This window comes from Dipodomys ordii, unplaced genomic scaffold (assembly GCF_000151885.1).
Source record: "Dipodomys ordii isolate 6190 unplaced genomic scaffold, Dord_2.0 Scaffold48, whole genome shotgun sequence".
Lineage (NCBI taxonomy): Eukaryota > Metazoa > Chordata > Mammalia > Rodentia > Heteromyidae > Dipodomys > Dipodomys ordii.
In genome coordinates, this window is record NW_012267264.1 from 2,678,560 (window position 1) to 2,700,336 (window position 21,777).

A 21,777-nucleotide genomic window follows, 5' to 3' on the forward strand; every position below is an offset into this window, starting at 1 on the left:
ACAGGAAAAAGAACTATTGTATTTAAATGCTGAAGATGATGTTTCATAGGTAGTCAATATGATTGGGCTAATGTCTAAGTGCTTAATATCTGAGTTCTGAGGCAGAGTCACTAAGCCTCCATAATTGTTTGGACATAGAGAAATTATCATCCACACAGGGCAGAGTATTTCAGTGACTTTCACTCATTCACGTGACACATTCACTCTTTTTTTTATAAATTTTATTTTATTTTATTTGTGAACATACTGTACAGAGGGGTTACAATTACATGGGCAGGATAATGCGTACATTTCTTACCAAGCATTGCAGCCTACACATTCACTCTTGATCAAAGAAAATGTTACCATCACTTTAACATACTACTTCAGGATTTAAAATGACAGAAGATATATTTTTTAGAGATGTATTTTTATATTTAATTCAAGAAATTGAAAAGAATATAGCACATAAAACAATGTCAGTCACATAGTAATAAAACTACAGTAATGAAGATGCTATAAATTTTCTGGAACAAATTTTGTCCAGAGCACTCTAGATTTTTTAGCCAAATAATTCACATGCTTTTATTACAGTTTTACAAATATGAGGTAGCAAATAGCAGTTTAATCTTACTTAGACAGTAGAGGATATTTCAAATCCATTTGGGGGCTGAGCCTGGTAGTATATGACTGTAATCTCAGCCCTTGGTTGGCAACAACAAGAGGACCACAAATTTAAGGTCAAACTGAGATACATAAATTCTGTCTCAGAAAACCTAAAAGGTAGATATTTGGGAGGGAAAGAATAGCAGCAGTCAAAATGTTGGGGACCAAAAGGAGGTCATGGTAAGTTACGATGAAGTTACTGCCTACTTCTCCTATATCTACCCTATAATAGGCCTTTTATATGGATCCATTCATTCCATTTCCACAAAACCATTTGAACAAATGTATTATTTATCTATTTTCATAAAGAATATCAGAGGAATACAGTTAGTAACTTAAACATCAGAGACTTAAGCCCTGGTTTGATTTAAAATTTTATGTTAAATTTCCAAAATGCCTCAGGTAAAATGGTTTGTAATCTGTGAAGGATAATTCACTATTGGGTGCTAGAAAATTATAATGACATAAACAGGCAGATACACTTTCATTTTTAAAGATAAACCAAACCAACCTATCATTAGGTATAGCTGTTTAAAATGTATACCATCAGCTAAGATGCTCAGAGCAGCCTGTGCCCCACGGTAAGTGCGGGGACATAGAGCAATCATACATTTTGCTTTACATTTCAGAGTGAGGTTAACAGGAGGCGTAAGCCTGGAAATTGTGTATAATGGAGAGAAAGTGTGCAGAAATGGATTTTGCAGTGTTAGCTTGTATCACGTAATTCTCAAAAATGCACAAAGGTGATGGTGCACATTTGATTCTTTGTGTGCTATTATTTCCTACTGCCTTTAAAAAATGCGAGTCAGATTAAATTATTTCAAGAATGTACATTAAAATTGTCATTAGCACTTGTGCTTTCTGTGGAATGCTAAGTTAAATGATATGGATCTAAACAGAGTATATTTAGATGTATATTTGGCACTCTTTTGGCTTCAATGAGATTAAAAGCAAATAAAATAGTTAATTATAGCGTAAGGGTGGAAGGAAATTATTATACAAATGATACAAATAAAATTGCATGAGTTGAGAGGAAAGATGGGCCACTTAGGGTTTAAATGATAAGGGATAGATTAATGGAAGGAAGTATTTGACATTCTGAAAGAAATGGTAATGATTTGATCACTGAGAGGGAGCGAAAGGCTTTTAATGCAGAGGCGATGCAGGAGTAAATAATTACAGTCAGCAAGCAGAGGCAGATATAGGAAAAGATGAATATAAAAATTGTCAGGTCTATTCCAGTAATTGTAATTACTCAGGAAGCTGATACCTGAGCATGGAAGTTTAAAGCCAGACTACGTAGCCCTCAACACTACCATCTCCAATTAGTCAGCAAAATGCCAGAACTGAAGCATGACTCAAATGGTAGGGCATCAGCTATTAGTGAGGAAATGCTGTGGAAGTCTTGAGTTCAAGTCCTAGAAGCGGAACACAAAAATTAAGTAAATGATATACCTGTAGGATCATTTCATATGATGGTGAAATGATTGGAGCAGAATAGTTGAGGGCATCAAGTCTTGTTACCATTATTCTTTTGTAATCAGCAAGAAATCAAGATGAGAGAGGATATTTAGAACATTTCTTTTATCAGCCCCTATATGCAGGGTAGATTAGAATACTCACTAGGGGTAGACAAAGGAAAACAAATGTATAGGGTAGATAAAGTAAGGCATTCAGTTGTTTTGAAAAATAGGGAAGTCAAGAAGAAAATGCTGTAGGCTTGGGGATGAACTTACTTGTAGACATAACAGGCTTCCTGTCTTCTCTTCTGGCTCTGGCTCACTTTGCTTGGTCAGTAAGGCTTTGGAAACATTCCAGTTTTTAAGGAACTAAATCAGATTGAAACACAAAATAAATGATATTTAATGCCAAGGAATGGTTGGACTCTAACAGCGAAAGATAAATCCAGCACTCATAACAAAAGGGGGGAACCAATGATAATAATGTTCAGGTGGCAAGAAATGAGACTTTCAGAAGAAGGCTGGATTGAGGAGGTCTTTTGGTTTGAATGCCAGTGTTTTCTCACGCACGCTTAGGGAGAGTAGATGGCAAATGTTACTTTGGAAGGGAATGATGGGACAGAGGACAGAACCCACTGTTCCATAGGAATGTGTCAAGAAAGAAAGAGGAGAAAGACTGCAGCGGCCAGAGAATATAACTCTGAGGCAGAGTGGAACGATTGCAGTTTGGGAATAGCCCTGGCAAATATGTAGTGAGACTACCATCTCAACTATTTGTGTCTCAGCTATGAGGAGAATTGAAGCAAGGAGGTTAGTCCCAAGTGAAAACATGAGACACTGATGAAAAAATAACTAAAAGGAAAATGTTTAGGATTGCGATTCAGATAGTGGAATGTGCAAGTAGGGAGCGCATTTACCTGAGTTCAAACCCAAGGAAGGAAGGAAGGAAGGAAGAAAAAGAAGGAAGGAAGGAAAGTAGGAAGGAAAGAAGGAAGGAAGGAAGGAAGAAAAAGAAGGAAGGAAGGAAAGTAGGAAGGAAAGAAGGAAGGAAGGAAGGATGGAAGGAAGGAAGGGTCTTATTTCCTTACCCCTTCATTTCTCATATTATTTTTCTGAAATAATTGTTTTGGTTTCTCCTTAAGAAATATTGCTGGTATTTTTTATTTTTACCAATAATCAATTTCATCTAATTTCTTTTATATTTTCTAAATATTTTCCACCCCTCTATTTTCCTTCCTCCCACTATTGGAGAACGTGTATGAATTAGATTCTACATCAATAATCTGTTTTCATGCAAACTCCATAAGGTAGTTCGTGCACATTTCCTTCTTGATTTGTACTGAACATTTCATTTTCAACTTCTCAAGCTTTGTTTCTCATCTGTCCTTCCATTGGGCATTTTTGTCTTCATTTTCAATCCATTCTTGTTTAAAATTTTTATGAAATTTTCATGTTATTAAAAGTCATTGGTCCCACAAGACTTCTTTTGAAAATGCCAGTCCTTGGTATTTCTGCCTTTAATTACAAATAGCCTAAGGTAACTGTATTTAACTTTTTAAATTAATGGTTTTCTTAATGTGCTTTACTAGTTATGTCCAAATAACTTACATTTACCTTCTCCTTAATTTTTGTTTCTGTTGTGTTGCTTATGTTGACTCCTTACAATGGACAAGCAAGAACAATCTCTTAAGCCTGTCATTAGGGTTAGGCTTCCAAGTCTACCATCTCCCCTAAAGAAAAACACTATAGAGCTGGGAAGGTGGTGGTAGAGCGCTTGCCTTGCATGCATGAGGCCCTGGGTTCGATTCCTCAGCACCACATAAGCAAAAAGAAAAAAGCCAGAAGTGGTGCTGTGGCTCAAGTGGTAGAGCGCTAGCCTTGAGCTGAAGAGCTGAGGGACAGTGCCCAGGCCCAGAGTACAGGCCCCACAACTGGACCCCCCCCAAAAAAAAACAAAACACTGTAACTGACATTATCAAGGCCCCACAAATGCTATTCAAACAGGTGCCAACAAAGGTGCTTTGGTTATCTTTGCTTTCCTGGACAATTATTGTTATTCTCACTGTAGTTAATTATTATCATACTACTACTAATAATTGTTTATGTATTTATTTATTGGTTTGATTGCTATAGATATAAATACTATATGTATGCACCTATATGCAGAGATTATATCTGAAGATCTAACTCTATAGACATTTATATAAACATATAAATATAGGTATAAATATATATACAGAGAAAGATATATGAATAATATATATCTATATAAATATAGGTTCAAATACCTACATACAGAGAGATAGATAGATATAAATTTGTAGATATTTGACAGTTAACTCCCAAACAGTTAGATCAGAGGGTAGCTGGATAGTTAACAAGACTATGTTCTTGGAGATTCTCTCTACCGAAGATAGATAAGTATCTTTACAGGTATATGACACAGTTTGCCTCCTGGAATCTCCCTTCATCTTTAATTCTGGAGACGTCTTTCATCTCCTTTGTCATGAATCTTCTGTTTCCTGTAACCAACTTCCATTTCCTGTTATATTTAGGTACAGAACATCAATGCTAGCTTCCTGAACTGAAAAGTGAAGATTTTTTTCTCCAGCTCTTGAATACAAGTAGCCCAGCTAATTCTCATTTTATTATTACTATTCTGTTTCAAAATAGAGAGTCAGGTCTAGGTTGGAAATCATTTTACATCAGGATGAAAGATGCTGTATCTTGGTTTCTTGTGTCTCAGGTTTCACATAATCTGTTCTTTGCAACAGTTTTGGGGAGGGATTGTCTTTAGAATCCTTTAAGATATTTTGTCTACTCCCTATATTCTAAAATCTCAAAATATATAACTTACCTTGTATATTTTTAAGTGCTATATGAAGATCTCAGTAAGGCTTTATATTTGAGAATTTTATATTCGTTCATCCTGGAATTAAAAACATACTTGATAGCTCTAACTACAAGTTTTTCTTCCTTAAATTATTATTTTATAGATCTTGGGCTTCCTGTATTGACCCTTTAACTCTTTATCTAGTCTTCCTGATTTTTCTATGTTTTCTTGTTCTAATTTGTATGAGATCACTTCAGATTTGTATTCTAATTTTTTATTGTTTTCATTTCTGAAATTCAGGTTAATAATTCTATAATTATAATTTATTATAAATAGTAATTACTAATCATAACAAATGCAACTATATATGCATATTTTCAATTACCATAATGTTTTTATTAACTTCTACGCTCTGGTGAGCTCTAGATATTCTTTTTTATAACAGTATTTCTTATTTCAAAGATGCAATGGAAAAAAACTCAAGTTGTATAGTCTACACTTTTTCTAAAATCCCTTTTCTCTTTAACATCTATTTTTTATGACAGGATATTTCCTCAAATGCAAAATGATCCTTGGACTTAGACTCTTATTTATGAATATATAAAATAAAAAGCTGATTTTAAACTCTGTGCTGTAGATATATTTCTTAACAGTGGGCTTCACTGAGAAGTCTCTTTTTTTGCCTAAATATGAAGAATATTTAGGTCTTTTCTTTCAGGTTGCTGAATCTAAGTAACACCAAAGTGGAATTTCTAAAATCCCCTTTTCTGGAAGAATACAAGCCAGACTGATAATATTCCCTGACTCAAGTAGAAAAGAATGTTCAAAAACTCAAAACTCAGAACTTATATTTCCACTTTATTTTATTTTATTTTTTTTGTCGGTCTGACCTCTGGGCCTGGGCGCTGTCCCTCAGCTCTTCATCATATTGCTAGCACCCTACCACTTGGCTTTTGTTTTTTCTGCTTATGTGGTGCTGAGGAACCAAACCCAGGGTCTCATGCATACGAGGCAAGCGCTCTACCACTGAGCCACAGTCCCAGCCCCTATATTTCCACTTTTTTATGTAACATGTAACCGCAATTCCAACTAAGCCATATAACTTGATCCCAAGAAAGACTTTGTTTCACTTTTCAGGAAGGATATCGCTTAGGATTACTTTGAAAAAAAAAAGAAAGAAAACTTGCTAAATTGAAAGAGTAACAGATATGATGTTCTTATATTGCCTTAAATAGCTGCAGTTAACCTACTAGGAGACAGTATTTCATTGTAATGATTATGAGGGGAAAAGGTTCACTATGGTGAGCAGTTCTGTGAAACCAATTTTCATCTTATTCTAAGGCAGATGTTGTTAGCGTTCTGTTACTGTAACAAATTCTTGAGGTATCAGCTTATATAGAGAACAAGTTTATTTGGGCTCCTGATTTTAGAGGTTCTGTTCCATGGCTAGTTAAAGCTTTGCTTTTAGTCCTCCTGAAGGGGTAACAAATGGCACAGATGTAGAATGTGTGGAAGAGAAAATTTCTCACCTCATGCTCAGGATGTGACACAAAGAGAGGAAGGAGCCAATGGACTACAATCACCTCTGAAGGGGCTGACCTCCAGACCCAATGACCTTGAGACCTCCCACTAAGCTTGGCCTCTGAACGGGTTCACCACCTCCCAAACAGTATCCTGTTGGTGACCAAATATTCACATGGGCCTTTGAAGTACTATTGAGATCCAAACTAGAGCACATCCCAAGAGTCCAAAACCCTTTAAATAGAGAATAAAGTTTGATGACTCTTTCTAGATTGTCTCCAGACTTATTCTTCCTTTTCCATTCCCAGTGACTCACCCTCCTGGTGTAACTCATTGTTCTCCTGTTTCTATCTGAGGCCACACTCTTTGTCCCTACATTATTATTTTAAACAACTGATGTCTACTATCCTGTCTCTTCTGCTCCTCTTCTGGATGCTCTGAATGCAGTCAGTTTTCAAATGTGTTTATTTATCTACTATGTTTGTTGTGTATCACATACTACCTTGGGAACATTGTGAAAGGCAATAAAATGTGACCAAATTTGTGCTTCAGGTTCTCTAGACTCAAATCTGCTCACTCTCATTAAATAGCTGTGTCATAAGATGTGTATTATACATTGGTTTGAGGTATCTTAAACAAAATGGGGCATGGAGTAGATGCCTAACTCACAGGGTTGTTTTAAGTTTGTTTTTTTTATGGTCGGTCCTGGGGCTTGAACTCTGGGCTTGGGCGCTGTCCCTGCCCTCTTCAGCTCAAGGTGAGTGCTTTATTGCTTGAGCCACAGCAGCACTTCCGGCTTTCTAGTGGTTTTATTGGAGGTAAGAGTCTCACAGATTTTCCTGCCTGGGCTGGCTTTGAACCTTGATCTTCAGATCTCAGCCTCCTGAGTAGTTAGAATTATAGGCATGAGCCACCGGCCCCTGACTTTAAGTATTTAATACTAATTTCATAGAATAATTCAGATCTATACTGTACCCTCAATAGATAGTGTCTGAGACTATAATTAGTTATGTTTAGTTGGTTTATTATTGCTATTTGCTAGTCAAATATTTATCCTAATCCCTTTGTTTATCTCTTAATGTTTTGAATACCTTTAAATTCTGTAACCTACTGGAGGCTGAGTTAAATGCCTGGCATATGAGGTCAGATTAAAATGGAGAAGTGTTTTGCACTGAATAAAATATCTATTATGTTCAGTATATCAGAAAATCTTTTATAATAACTGTTAGTTTCTGCATGCATAAATCAAATTAGTGCAGAAAAACTAAGAAATATAAATAATTAGATGGAATACTGTGAAATTTTACAAAATTGATACTAGACAGTAATAGTCCTAGGGTAACTTTTATATTAATTGAATACAATTACTATAAATAACTGGTATCATGTATTTAATATAGTTACTATATATATATGGCATTTAACTCATATATTAGGACTTAACAAATTTCAAGTACAAAAGTGTGAACACTATGAATGGTTTTGAATAATAAGTCACTAAAAACTTAATATACTAAATCATCCTGAGAAGTTTAAATAGTCATTGTATAGTAAATATTGAAATGAATTATTCTTGCAAGAAAAAAATATTGATAGGAATTAGTTGAAACTTTATTTTTCCTATCTATGAAAATAGTTATGAACATAATAACAACCAAATTTCAATGGCTTTTGATATAAAATAATCACCTACAATGAAAACAAGCATAATTTTACAATTAAGAAGATTGGGTCTAAGAAGGTGGCTCTGTGGTAAATTGCTTGTCTTGTATGCATGAGGCCTTGGGTTTGATTCCTCAGTACCACATAAGCAGAAAAAGCCAGAAATGGAGCTGTGGCTCAAGTGGTAGAGTGCTAGCCTTGATCTGAAGAGCTGAGGGACATTGCCCAGGCCCAGAGTCAGAGTTCAGGTCCTACAACTGAGCAGAAAAAAAAAATAAAGAAAAAGAAGATTATCTGTTTTCAAACTACCTGACAAGCCAGGTGTCTCATACCTGTAATCCTAACTCCGCAGGAGGCTGAGATCTGAAGATCCTAGTTCAAAGCCAGCCCAGGCAGGAAAGTCCATGAGAATGTTATCTCCAGAGCCCTGGCCTTGAGTCAAAAAGCTCAGGGACAACAACCAAGCCCCAAGACCAACAAAACAAAACCAATAGATAAACAAAAACTATGGTAAATATCACAAGCTTCATACATATTTTAATGTGTTGTTTAGGGCTTAAATACTATCAAAGATCTGCTCTATATAATTTGGAAAAAATACAACAGGTCCAACATCTTGTACTCTTCTTGAAATCATGTATTCCCTACCACATTCTCAATACTTCCTTACCCTTAAGCTTAGAGGTGAAGCTCAGAGTTCTTCATAGAACTAGCAAGGAGTACAGAGGCTCCCCAGATAACAGCATCAAGAGCTGACATTGTGCAAAGATATAGCTAACAAAGTAGGTCTGGGTGGATTTCAAAGACAGTTATTTTTTACTTGTTGCTGCTCACATTTTTTTTTCAACAGAGAAGCTATAATTGATTATATGAAGTGCATTCCTCTTTTTTATGCTTGCTTTCAACTCTAAATAATGGTATAGTAAGAGTTCTACATATTTTACATTTTCTATTCACAAAACACTTTCAATGGTTTGACTTTTTATATCTTTTAACATTCCATTAAGATATGTGTCAGAGTGTTTAGTTTCCTTCTGATTAATTGTTACGAAACTGTGGATAAAATAATGTAGAAAACATACAGATTTAGGGGAAAAAGTTTAGTATTCACATCCACCTACAGCCTAAGCCGAGACACTCAAAACATCAACTAACAATTATAAAGTCAAAGTTGTTGGTTGGCGTACCACATCTTCTTTTTTGTTTGTTTATTTTTATCTTTTTGTGCTGGTCCTGGGGCTTGAACTCAGTGACTGAAAATTGTCCCTGAGATATTTGTTTTTGCTCAAAGTTAATGCTCTACCACTTGAGCCAAGGCCCCACTTCTGCCTTTTGGTATTTAATTGGAGACAAGAGTCTCATGGACTTATCTGCTCTGGGTGAATTGGAGCTGAGATCCTCAGATCTCAGCTTCCTGAGTAGCTAGGATTACAGGCTTGAGTCACCATCACCCAACTAGTGCATATTCTATTTATCAGTCATTCTATATATTTGTAAAAGCACAGAATTCCTATTGAATCTTACCTTGATGACATAATAGAAGGTAAAACTAAAACATTTTGTCCCTGAGATCAATATATTTTCTGACTGATGTGAAAATAAGCACATCATCATATAGCTACGAAATAATGCTAAAGAGTTACAGTAAAAGAATTTACTGGAGATAGGAACATTTCTACTTGTTTGGTGGGAGTGCTGGAAGGAAAACCATAGAAAAGTGAAATTTTGTATCCAGAAGAGAACCAGAACGTTTAAACCTTTGTCTTAGAAAGCTGGATTGTCTTTGCATGGTACTATTTGATTCTTAGAGTCTGTCAAGCTATGTTTTTGGTTTTTTCTTCACCAAATCTTCTTAGTCTGCTTCTTAAATTCTTCTCTATCCAAGCTTCTACTTGTGTTGTTTCCTTTGTATTTTCTATCAGTTCTGTGGATGGTAACTCATTGATAAGTGTTCATGGATTTAATTGCCTTGCATATGGTTATGCCTTTGACATTTTTATCTCTGGCCTTGAGTGTAAAAGCTCAGGGACAGCCCCATAACTAATCAACCAACCAACAACAAAAAACCACCAAAAGACAACAAAACAAACCCTATTATTATATGGTAGCAGCCTTTCCAGTAAAGGATGCCACTTTTCATTCACTTGTTTATTTCATTTATTCAATTGGTATTTACTAATTTTATTAGATCTCAGTTACCACACTAGACTCCAGAATGCGATGGTAGAAAATTGGACCTGGATTTTACTCCCCTTAGAAAAATGAACTTTAAACTAGAGCTTACCAAAATGTGTCTCATGATCACTGTGTACTAATCACTGGAGGAAGGAGTATTTCTTATGAAAATTGTAGCTTAGTGTCCTTTCCCAGACCAAGTAAACTATAATCTCTAAGTAGCAAGAACATGCATTTAGGATAGAACCTAAAATTTTAATGAACACTTTCTTAAATACAAAATAGCAAGCAAATACATAATTACAACAATAGAAAGTAGAACTAGGAATGTTTAAAAGTAATGGACAAGCCATCCATATCCTGGGAGACAGGCAAGGCTATGTAGCTTAGTGACTGGTCAAACATGAGAAGTGGCAGTGAGTGTAAGAATAAATGACATGTCAGAAATCTGGATGTCAGCTTTCACTTCCTTTCTTGTCCTCACTTAACATGCCTTAAGTTTATCTACTTTTTCATCACCATCACTCACAAAATTCACAGGCTCCTGCTTTGTGTAACATTATGGCTATAGTTCTCTTATTTATTTATTTATTTTCTGGGTCTTTATTAAGAATGGTTCAACCTGTGCCAAGAGCACTAGTGTTTCCCCTATTTCTCCCTGTAGTATTTTCAGGGTACTTGTTTTTACCTCAATGTAAAACAGGGCTAGGGACACAGGTCATATAGTTCTTTAATTCTTAGTATAACTTCTACTTTACTCTTCTTCCTATTTTGTTACCATAGTGACTACATCAATACTAACGAATAATATCCTGTTTTGTATTTTTAAAACTCTTCAGTCACTCTCTTTAACCTTGAGAACAGTCTGAAAACATGGTGCTTCTTATGGAGCTTCTCACAATGTGTCCATGGGCTCCCTCATTCTTGTATTCATGCATACTATAGTCTAATCATGCCAGGCCACTTTTAGTGATTACTCTGTATCATTATTCATGGGATAGGATGCATTTCTCTGCCATTCCTAGTTCCTGTATATCTTCCAAAGCAACCCTCACCCCCGAGAAACTCCTTTTGCACCCAGGTGTCAATGCTGACACATCCTAACTTAATTTCCCTAGTATCCTTTGCCTACTTATTACATCACTTATGATTTCTTTATTATCTTTATCTGTTTGTCCCATTCAGAGTGATTCTGAGACAAGAAACAGATTATGTGGTCCCTACTGTGAGCCTTTGTTATTAAGAGATGAGCATAAAGGGTCTACCATTTAGAGTCTGTGCTAGTTTTATTGGGTTCCAAAACGTAGTGTCATAGTCTGAGGTATTTAAACAGCAGTTATTTGTTTTCTCACAGTTCAGATATCTAGAAATTCAAATTCAAAGTGTCAGTGGAGTTGTTTTTCTTTGTTTTTGTTTTTGTTTCCTGAAGCTTTATTTTCCCCTTGACTTGTGGATGATGGATTGTTTTTCCTCTGAGTCTTGAGATGATTTTCTCTTTGCACATGTCTACATTCTGATTTACTCTTCTTATAATTACTCTTCTTATAACTGTAGTCAAATGACTAAAGAGACTTAATAATTTGAAATACTGTCTTTGAATATAGCCAATATCTGAGGTACTGATGACAGTTCTTCCACATAAAAATGGGGAGACACAATACACAGCCCCTTAGCACTATTGTGACATTTGGTGGTTAGAGTGCTGATCCCAAGCGGCTCTTGTCTTCAAGAATTTTCCTCTTCAAGAATTGCTTTCTGGTGCCTGAAAAGCAATAGCCACAGAATTTGGTGATGGCCATAAAGATGTATCCAACCAACTCGTCCTTTTTCCTCATTTACAAATAAACTCATATCCCTTTAAGGGAATGCAAAGACAGGGAAAAAAGGAAGAATAAGATCATTCCTTGTCATTATATAATTAGATTACCAAGAGACATCTTGGATTTTGATAGGGATTGGACTAAATCTGTACAAAAATTTGGGGCATATGATCATTGTTTAAAATAACCTATTAGATGCAAATATTAATGCATTGATAAGATTCTCATTCACACATGTATTTTTTTTCTTTCAGGTGGCTGGAGACTTTTAACTATGATATAAATCCATATTTTAGCTATACATTGAAAGATTTCTTGGTGAAAGGGAGTATATATATTTAGCAAGTTTACTAAAACATACATGATTTTCCATCATATTGAAATAGCACCTCCATTAACTAAATGAATTTTATTTAAAGAAAATTCAGAACTACAAAAAGCATGTTTTCCATATCTTCATAGTTCATCTCCTTTATGGAAACCATTTGGCCATTAATTTGATGTATAGAAAACTTAACAAAGATAATTTCATATTTTGCTTATGTTAATACTTAGCCTATATAATGAGATTTACTCAGTATAGGTATGCTTATTGGCTAACAAATCATATTTAACTTTGGAAAATAAAGTATATTTGGAATTAAAACATCAAAAATGTGACTAGAGAAGATAATCTTCAATATTTCTGTCAATCCTGAAATTTAACATTTTTGTAATTTTTTTGCTGTTTTGGGGGGAGAATAGATTATAATATTATAAACCCATAGAAGCACTACAAATGAAATGTGAAAGTTTGATTTTGCAATAATTGCCTTTGAAATGGAACCTTCAAAGGGCATTTTTTATCTTCTGAGTCTATTATGGTATAAAATCAATATTTTAGCCACTTGACAGAACATTCCCTTTTTTCAGCATTTTTGAAAGATGTACTCTTAATTTAACATTTTTCTTTCTTTATCCCATAAGCAGATAAACAACTCTTTAATTCATTAATAGTTAACAGTAAATTAATAGAATTATAATAGATTGGTTTTCTTTTGTAGTGAGTAGACAGGATAAATCTAATATTCTTATATGATTATATAATACCCAAAGTAGCATCTCCTAGATAAAGGGAGGATGTTTGAAATTAAAAACTAAGAAGTCCAACTTGTGCAGATTAGCTTGGGAGCTGTAGTGTGCTATCCTCAACCATTCAAGGGAGACTCACAAGGGAGAACTATCCATAATAAAATGACAATCATCTGTTGCTAAAGGAAGACAACATTAGAAGTGTTGAAGGGACATTGATGAAACTATGAATCAGACATTTTTTTAGATAAGTGAGTGTGGCTTCTCAATAGATTGCCATGTTAGTGTTAGAATAATGATGGCCATAGATTGGACAATCCTACTCAGAGTTGTTTTTGTTTTCCATTTGCTGCATAAAAATAACCTAGGTTATAAGTTTAGACAAAAAGATTTATTATCCCATATCTATTCTATAAATGAGAGATTTGGAAGCAACATGGCTAGGCTGTTCTGGCTCAGAGGCTCTTCTGACCTGAGTCAAGATGTCAGTCTAGGCTTTGATCATCCGAAAGCTTGGCAGATGTCATACATTCCTGTTGATTTCTTGGATACCTGGCAAGTTGTAGCTTGTGACTGGAAGGAGACTTTTCTACGGTGTTCCACAGAACTCTTTGAGAATTTTTCCCTGGAATGAATGGTACAAGAGGAGCAAAGTAGAAACAAGAGTATGTTTTATGACCTAGCCTATTGTTTGTGTAGGTCAGGTCTATTTAAAGAGGGATGGGACCACGTGTGCATAGCTTCCTGGAGGAGAGGTTATTGGAGGCTGTCTTAGAGACTGCCTGACATATAGAATATTTAATTCTACTTAAGTACTGGTAAGAAGCCTGGTCTTGGTGAAATGTTTTATTTTTCCCTCCTCAAAAATTAAAAACATTAAAAAATATCTCCACAGTGAGCTATAGAATCTTCCTTTTCTGTGCCTCTTCGAGTTAATACATATTTCCAAATCTCAGGACTGCTACCATAGCCTACCCTTGATTCTTCAAGTCTTAGTATTGGCTTCTCCTACTTTTCTTTATACATTCTGCAAATATCTATTGAGAACAAATTCTATGTCAGGAACTGTTCATACCAGTCAGCAGATCATTCCCTTCCTAGGCTTTGTTTTCCTTATGAACTTTATAATTTTACCATTAAATAGTTGTACAGGGGTTTAAATTTAACACATGTATTTGCTAAATTTATTCTATATGTAATAAGATGAAAAAATCAAATCAAACATGGATAATTGTAACTATTACCTTCAAAATACATTGTTTCAGTAGCTATGTTCTGTGATTGGTAAGGTGAAACTTAAAGGCCGTTAAGGTGACTGCTAAGCAAGTAGGGGTCTTTCTTCCATTGTATAAATTTTACGGCTTACATCACTTAAATCCTTCAATATAGGACTACTACATTTTTCCCCCCAATGGAGAAGATGACCATTATGCTATCTCATTCAGCACACTCGTCTTCACAATGTGGGGATGCACATTGGGAAAAATGTGTAGACTTAAAGGAGGGTGGGAGGTGGGTAAAACAGAAAATTGCTATCTCCAAAAACACAGGAGTAAGTCAGACGTAAAATGATGTTATGTATCATTCTCTTTCAAATGATGCAGTGTGATAGAATGCATTTCTCCCAATAAGGCAGAAAGGCATAGAGCATCTTTTCTATAGATTCATATCCTATTCCAGTATTTCAAAGATTCAAGGATTATGATTAGCCCTGAAACATCCCTCTATGGAGTCTTTTATCTTTGTTTTTTTTAAAATATTTTAAAAAGTTCTCGTTAAAACTATTTATACCAATAAATCTCTCTGCCGAATGTCAGATCAGCCTGCAGTGAAGAGGTAAATGGAAACTAATGACACCGATCAAGTTGATGGTGTGAATGATTTATTGGATCCAATCACTTAACACTTTCATAAAGTCAATATCAGGAAAGGAAAACTGGACTCTTATTATGGTCAACTCTATTTGTACTGTCAGCACCCAGTGATTTATGACGAACCTATGGCTGGCATTAGGATATTATAAATGGAAGAAAAATGGAAGCCTCATTAATTTTCCTTTCTTTTTTCTCTGCCCACAGGTGGAAGATATGCAGTGGGCTAATAGAGAACACACACACCCAGCTTCTGTCTGCAGCCTGCCGTGTAAGCCCGGGGAGAGGAAGAAGACCGTGAAAGGGGTCTCTTGCTGCTGGCACTGTGAACGCTGCGAAGGGTACAACTACCAGGTGGATGAGCTCTCCTGCGAACTCTGCCCTTTGGATCAGAGACCAAACGTCAACCGCACGGGCTGCCAGCGCATCCCTATCATCAAGCTGGAGTGGCATTCTCCCTGGGCCGTGGTGCCCGTGTTCGTTGCCATCTTGGGCATCGTCGCCACCACCTTTGTGATTGTGACCTTCGTCCGCTACAATGACACGCCGATCGTGCGGGCCTCGGGCCGGGAACTGAGTTATGTCCTCCTCACGGGCATCTTCCTCTGTTACTCCATCACCTTCTTAATGATCGCCGCGCCCGACACAGTCATCTGTTCCTTCCGAAGGATCTTCCTAGGCCTTGGCATGTGTTTTAGCTATGCTGCGCTTCTGACCAAAACAAACCGCATCCACCGAATATTCGAGCAGGGGAAGAAATCTGTCACCGCGCCCAAGTTCATTAGCCCGGCCTCCCAGCTGGTGATCACCTTCAGCCTCATCTCCATACAGCTCCTGGGGGTGTTCGTGTGGTTCGTGGTGGATCCCCCCCACACCATCATCGATTATGGGGAGCAACGGACACTCGACCCAGAGAACGCCAGGGGAGTGCTCAAGTGTGACATTTCTGACCTCTCGCTCATTTGTTCACTCGGATACAGTATCCTCTTGATGGTCACCTGTACTGTTTACGCCATCAAAACGAGAGGCGTCCCCGAGACTTTCAACGAAGCCAAACCGATCGGATTTACCATGTACACCACCTGCATCATTTGGTTAGCCTTCATCCCCATCTTTTTTGGCACTGCCCAGTCAGCAGAAAAGGTAAGCAGCAGGAAATGCATGTGGCAGCTCTTTTTGCGGATTTAAATTCTTCCTTTGGGATGCTTTTCTTCCTTTGGGGTTCATTTATATTCTCTCAAGATGCTTTAGTATGTGTTATTCTCATTCAGAAACACACACACACTATATATCTGAAGGTCACATTTCTTTCAAGTATATGTTGACTAAAGCTGATTTTCCATGAAAATTATAAAGAAAAAAAATCCGCACAACTGAACACTCTATTGCATCCTCCTTGGCAAGGTTGAAGATTGACACGACGCATACCATTTTTCCAGGGCACTCTTCCCAGCTCTGTTATCTAAAAACTCCACTGTTCTGTTCCAAATGTTAATTAAAAGAGAGTCGGAGAAAGGGCAGATGTGGCTCACAGAGGTGAGCTGTCCCAGACAGATCTCACAGCATAACAAATGCTCCCTCTCCTGCTCTACCAGAACTCTGGGTGAAGAAATAAATTCCCTGATAATCATGATGCTTTTAGTTATAGAAGTTTTAAAGTTTAGACTAAAACAATCAATTAAAGAGGAAGTAAAATGGCTTACTACCATCGACTCATCTTCCTGAAATTTCTCCTCAGTCGTTACTTTTATTACTTTTCCATATGTGGAAGCCAACACAGAAGGATTTAGAAGGCAGCAATGGACAGTTATTTAAAGCACTAGTGTGTGTGTGTGTGTGTGTGTGTGTGTGTGTGTGTGTGTGTGCTGGTACTGAGGTGTGAACTCAGGGCCTGGCCACTGTCCTTTAGTTTCAAGTAATAAAGCTAAAGCTTTATTACTTGAACCATAATTCCACTTCCAGTTTTTTTGTGGTTAATTTGAGACAAGGGTCTCATGAGCTTTTTCTGCCTGAGCTGGCTTTGAACTGTGATTCTTATATCACAGACTTCTAATTGCTAGGGTTACAGACATAGGGCTATAGCACTGGCTATAAAGTGCTTTTTAGAAGGTGAGGATTTATCATGTCTCCCAAAGTAATTTCCTTTGTCATTAATCTCCCATTCACTTTTCAACTAAACACAGTTCGTAAAGAATATGTAATATAAGAGTGTGTATTGATTAGTTGGGATGCATATAGTTTTATGTAGAGAGAAGGCAAGAGCTACAATTAAATCTGAAAGGCAGGATTGAGGTGGTTGGATGGAGAACAGAGGTAGGTGCTGTCTTTCTGTAGTGAGAGGCTCTTAGCTCCAATGTGTATGTATGGGAGATCTTTCCAGTGAGGACTTAAAAGGACTGGTCCCTTCTCCATCATTGTAAATGGGACAAAATTGGACCATGCGGGATGCATTTTAGGTAAGGTTCAGCATGACTTAAAATCCCAGCAAAGTCAGTAAGGGGTTCTCAGTAAGGGGTGGCAAGGCTTACTTGGCTGAGCACTCATCTTTTCTGGGTAAATGTGGTCTTCAACTAAGAAATTTTAAAAATGTGTTTCTGCCAACATTTCTGAACAGCATGGGTTCCAGTCCCTTTGCACTTTCCTGGTTATATGTCTCCATGGAGGTCCACAAATATTTGGTATAGGACTATGACTATGGCTGGAATGTGAAAGTGAGACATTTGAAGCTCTAACCCTAACAATCTGAATGTGTTTTTGGAATATAAGGATGGAAAGTTGTTAGGATCAAACTGACACATGTAACTTACAAAAGGATGTATGAGCTAAAAAATCTCTCAATCCTATTTTTAAACATGATTTATTGGACCAGTCAGTGCAGAATAATATTTTTTCAAAGCATGAAGATGTCAACCTTATATGAATTTTTAATAAGCTTGACTTACTTTCTTATATTTATATTTGAATCTTTCTCTATAGTTTTACTTGGAGAGGGCTTTCATTAGTGGCTTGCCTCTGATTTCTGCTGGATACGAAGTACTTATACCAAGTAAAATCTGGGTGACATATAGCTTCATTTACCTTTTCTTCTCTTTTTTGACATCTTTAAGAGTAGAACATCTTTTTTTAACATAGTGATTTTCACTTAAGAGGTCAAACATGTACATAAATAAGATGGTTTTTCTCTCTGTTGTTACAACTAAGTATGCCAACTTTTAATCCAAATAAAATTGCCCTATATCAAAGTATTATACTTTGTCATAGTAGTCATATATGACTGATTCTAGTAGAACCTTAAATGTTACTTTAACTATTTTATCTTGGAGCTCTGCTATTGTTGCTGTGTAGCTTCTCCCTGAGGAAGCAAGATGGCGACAAGAATTTGGGGGTTAAGTGGACACTGGAATATGGCAGAGGGTATAGCTTTCCCTGTGTTGTTGCGCCTAGAAGAGAACCTGGAAATTACATTTATTTATATATGTATGGAAATATTCATGCATAATCAATTTCCTATTTTTTCCTTAGCTTTGTAGAGTCTAAGTATAAGAAACAAATTATAAAAGGAATGATAGAAACATGCTAGTTGGTTTTTTTGTGTGTGTGTATGTGTATGTTTGTGTATGTTTATGTTTAACCTGGTGTTGAACTCAGGGCCTGGGCTTTGTCCCTGAATTTTGTGCTCAAGAATAGCACACTAATGCTTGAACCACTTCTGGCTGCTTTTTGATGGGTAATTGGAGATAAGAGTCCATGAGACTCTTACAATGGATTCATGAGCTGCCTGGGCAGGCTTTAAACCACAATCCTCATATCTCAACCTCCAGACTATCTAGGATTACAGATATGATAAAATTAAATACAGGACAATTTGAAAAACCCAATAAGAAGCAATAACTCTTAGGATTATTAGGCCATTGTAGAGTCCTTGTATTATTTCTCCTTGGAGTTGTTCAATCAAGATTGCTTGTATCATAAATAAGATCTTGCCTCTGAAGTATCTTATGTAATAGAAGTATGTGCTATCCTAAACTTACCTTAAAATTTGCTACCTGCTATTCTTTCTCAAATTTACCTTTTGTCTCTCAAAACAAGATAAGATGCTAGAGGGTATTAATTCATTTATACCATTACTAAAATATTTATTGAGAAGAATATTATAAATAAACAAGACAAGTATACTTCTACAAGAACTTCTTAAAAAGTTTATTGACTTTGAAAGAGCAAAGAACTGGTCATTCTTCCATTTTAATTTATAATGCTCAGCCAATTAGCTTCACATTACCAACGTGGAGCATTTATAATAGCCAGGCAGACCGCATATCCATTCATCCAGCAGATCCTTATCGAGCATTTGTCCAACATTGTGCTGATTATTGAACTCATGTCAGTCTGCTTCTCTGAGCCTTCTTTGTAAGAAGCTCATGCCTTCTTGTTGCCTTCCAACTCCAGTGAAGTGTGAGGCTCAAGGGCCCAAAAGATGGTGAGAGGAGATGAAACAGTAAGGAATGTACATCCTTCAACCACACAGAGTACATGGAAATGTCAGAAAAAGCATAAATGCTTCCTGCATACATTTGATTATGTCATCTTAGAGTAATTTCTGTAGCCAAAACTCATCTCGCCACACACAGTTTTATGAAATTACAAGAAGCAGGAAGATAGAAGAAAATTATTTGAATATTTTATGCAGCTGTTTTGGAAAACATTTTGGTAAAATTAAGCTTTAAGGAGATGGTTGCAAAGAAGTAAAGAAGCCTGTGTTCATTCATGAATAAGACACCATTTAATTTCTCCACATTCTTTGTTTTTATTTGATTTTGAAATTAAATCATGTTTTTTCAATAGCTTTCAATAACATTATGTATGCTTACTGGTAAAATCTGCTAAGTCATGATATAAATGCACCTTTTCTCTTCCTATTTAGTGGTGTGAAGGAAGGGTGGAGGCCTGTAAGTAAACACAAACACATAGTTGTACTAAATAGACAAAAAGTAATCATAACAACAATAATTAACTTAATAGGAAAAGAATCCTTAGGAGTAGTTAGGAGCTGTTAGGATGTCAGAAATCCCACAAGCACTCATTTTACCTTCCTAATTGGGCTTATGAAATAGAAATAACCAGACAAGGGTTATGACACTGCTAAACTCCAGGGAGCATTGTGCTTCAACCGAAGCATCAGACAAAACAACGTAGTTTCAAAATGGAAAAGAAAATGAAGCTCAAACTCTTTCTCCTCCCCTACCCCCCCCCACAAAACAACAACAACAACAACTAAAACCTAATACTTCTTGAATGAGCTTTTCTTCCTCCTCTTTCTAGATATATACTACAGTGTACCTACTGCATACATCCTGATCTGGTCACTCAAGACAGTAACCTGGGTCAACTTTGGCCCCACCCTCTACTCATTCTCATCCTTTTATTTCTTGTATGAATTTATAGACTCTCAGTAGTGTTGATATGATGTATTTCTGAATGAATATGTCAATGTACAGCCCTTCAAATGGTATCTTCTCAAGTACCTATTAAAGGAGTGAATGGAATATCTCGTACAACACTAGCATATCGTAATAATGTAAATGCCTGCTTTGGATTTACATTAGATTATGCCATAATGTGAATTATTATTTTGTCCGTCATGGGCCTTGAACTCTGGGCCTGGGTGCTGTCCCTGAGCTCTTCAGCTTGAGGCTACTGCTCTACCACTTGAGCCACAGTGCCACTTTCTGAATTTTTTAATATGCATCCTATTGTGATCCTCTTTACAAGGTTATTTCTTCTGGTTGTCTCCATTTAATGATAGAATGCATTACATCGCTTGAACTGTTTTTTGCCATTATCACTTACTCTGAGAAAGGACTATTAAGTATTTACAGAAAAGGCAAAGAAGTAATCCAGTTACCGTTCATTCTATTAAATTTTACAAAGCAAAGTCCAGTCAGTTCTTTGCTCATGCTGCCCTACCTTTGTGTTTTTATGATTTCTGTCTCTCTGGAGGCAGATGCAGGGATCAGTGAGGAAGAGGGTGAACTCTGGAGAGTCAGGACTTGTTTTGCTTTCCCCAGTCTGCTAAGCTAACTAAGAAAATATAAAGAAGCTTCTTCATAAAGAAGTAATTTCCTCCAAAGGGGGTGGGATGGGAGGGCAGGGATGGGAAGGGGAAACAAAGGAGGAGGCAACAATGCTTGATAAGAAATGTACTCATTAGCTTGCTCATGTGATTGTAACCCCTCTGTATGTTATTTTCACAATTAAATACTTATTAATAATAAAAAAAGAATTCAGATTTGACTATGGAATCATAATGCAGTGGCCTATTATTTGCATCCAGCCTTACCTAGTCTCAAACTAGAGCAGATTTACTGGGAAAAAGCAGGAAAATGTTGACTTTTAAAAAGTGATTTTGTCTCATTATGTTTTTTTTTTGTTTGTACTAATAGATATCCCCTACTAGTTTTGCAAATACTTGCAAACTCCATGAATCATGAAAACGTTTAGTACATAATAAGCAGTGACTAGTGTTGACTATGATTACCAGTGGGCTATTATCCATGACGAAAAAGACTTTACTTGATTTTGTTCACCATTATTCTCAGCATCTGGCACAATACCAGGATTGAAATAGGTTCTTAAAAATATTTAACCACTGTTATACTCAAATAGATTGAGTTGGAGGATCTAATTTGATTTATCCAAATAATTGTCTCAATTTCTGCAGT

The 21,777-nt window shown here is 36.3% G+C and overlaps 1 protein-coding gene across 3 annotated transcripts in view; it reads left to right on the forward strand.

The window, feature by feature from the left end:
* Positions 1-21,777, forward strand: part of Grm8 (glutamate receptor, metabotropic 8) — a 703,494-nt gene that overhangs the window by 610,225 nt on the left and 71,492 nt on the right. For all 3 annotated transcript variants that reach the window (XM_013019942.1, XM_013019941.1, XM_013019943.1), the window contains one exon: positions 15,266-16,201. In XM_013019942.1, coding sequence (XP_012875396.1) covers positions 15,266-16,201 — 936 coding nt within the window. The remainder of the gene's footprint in view (positions 1-15,265; positions 16,202-21,777) is intronic.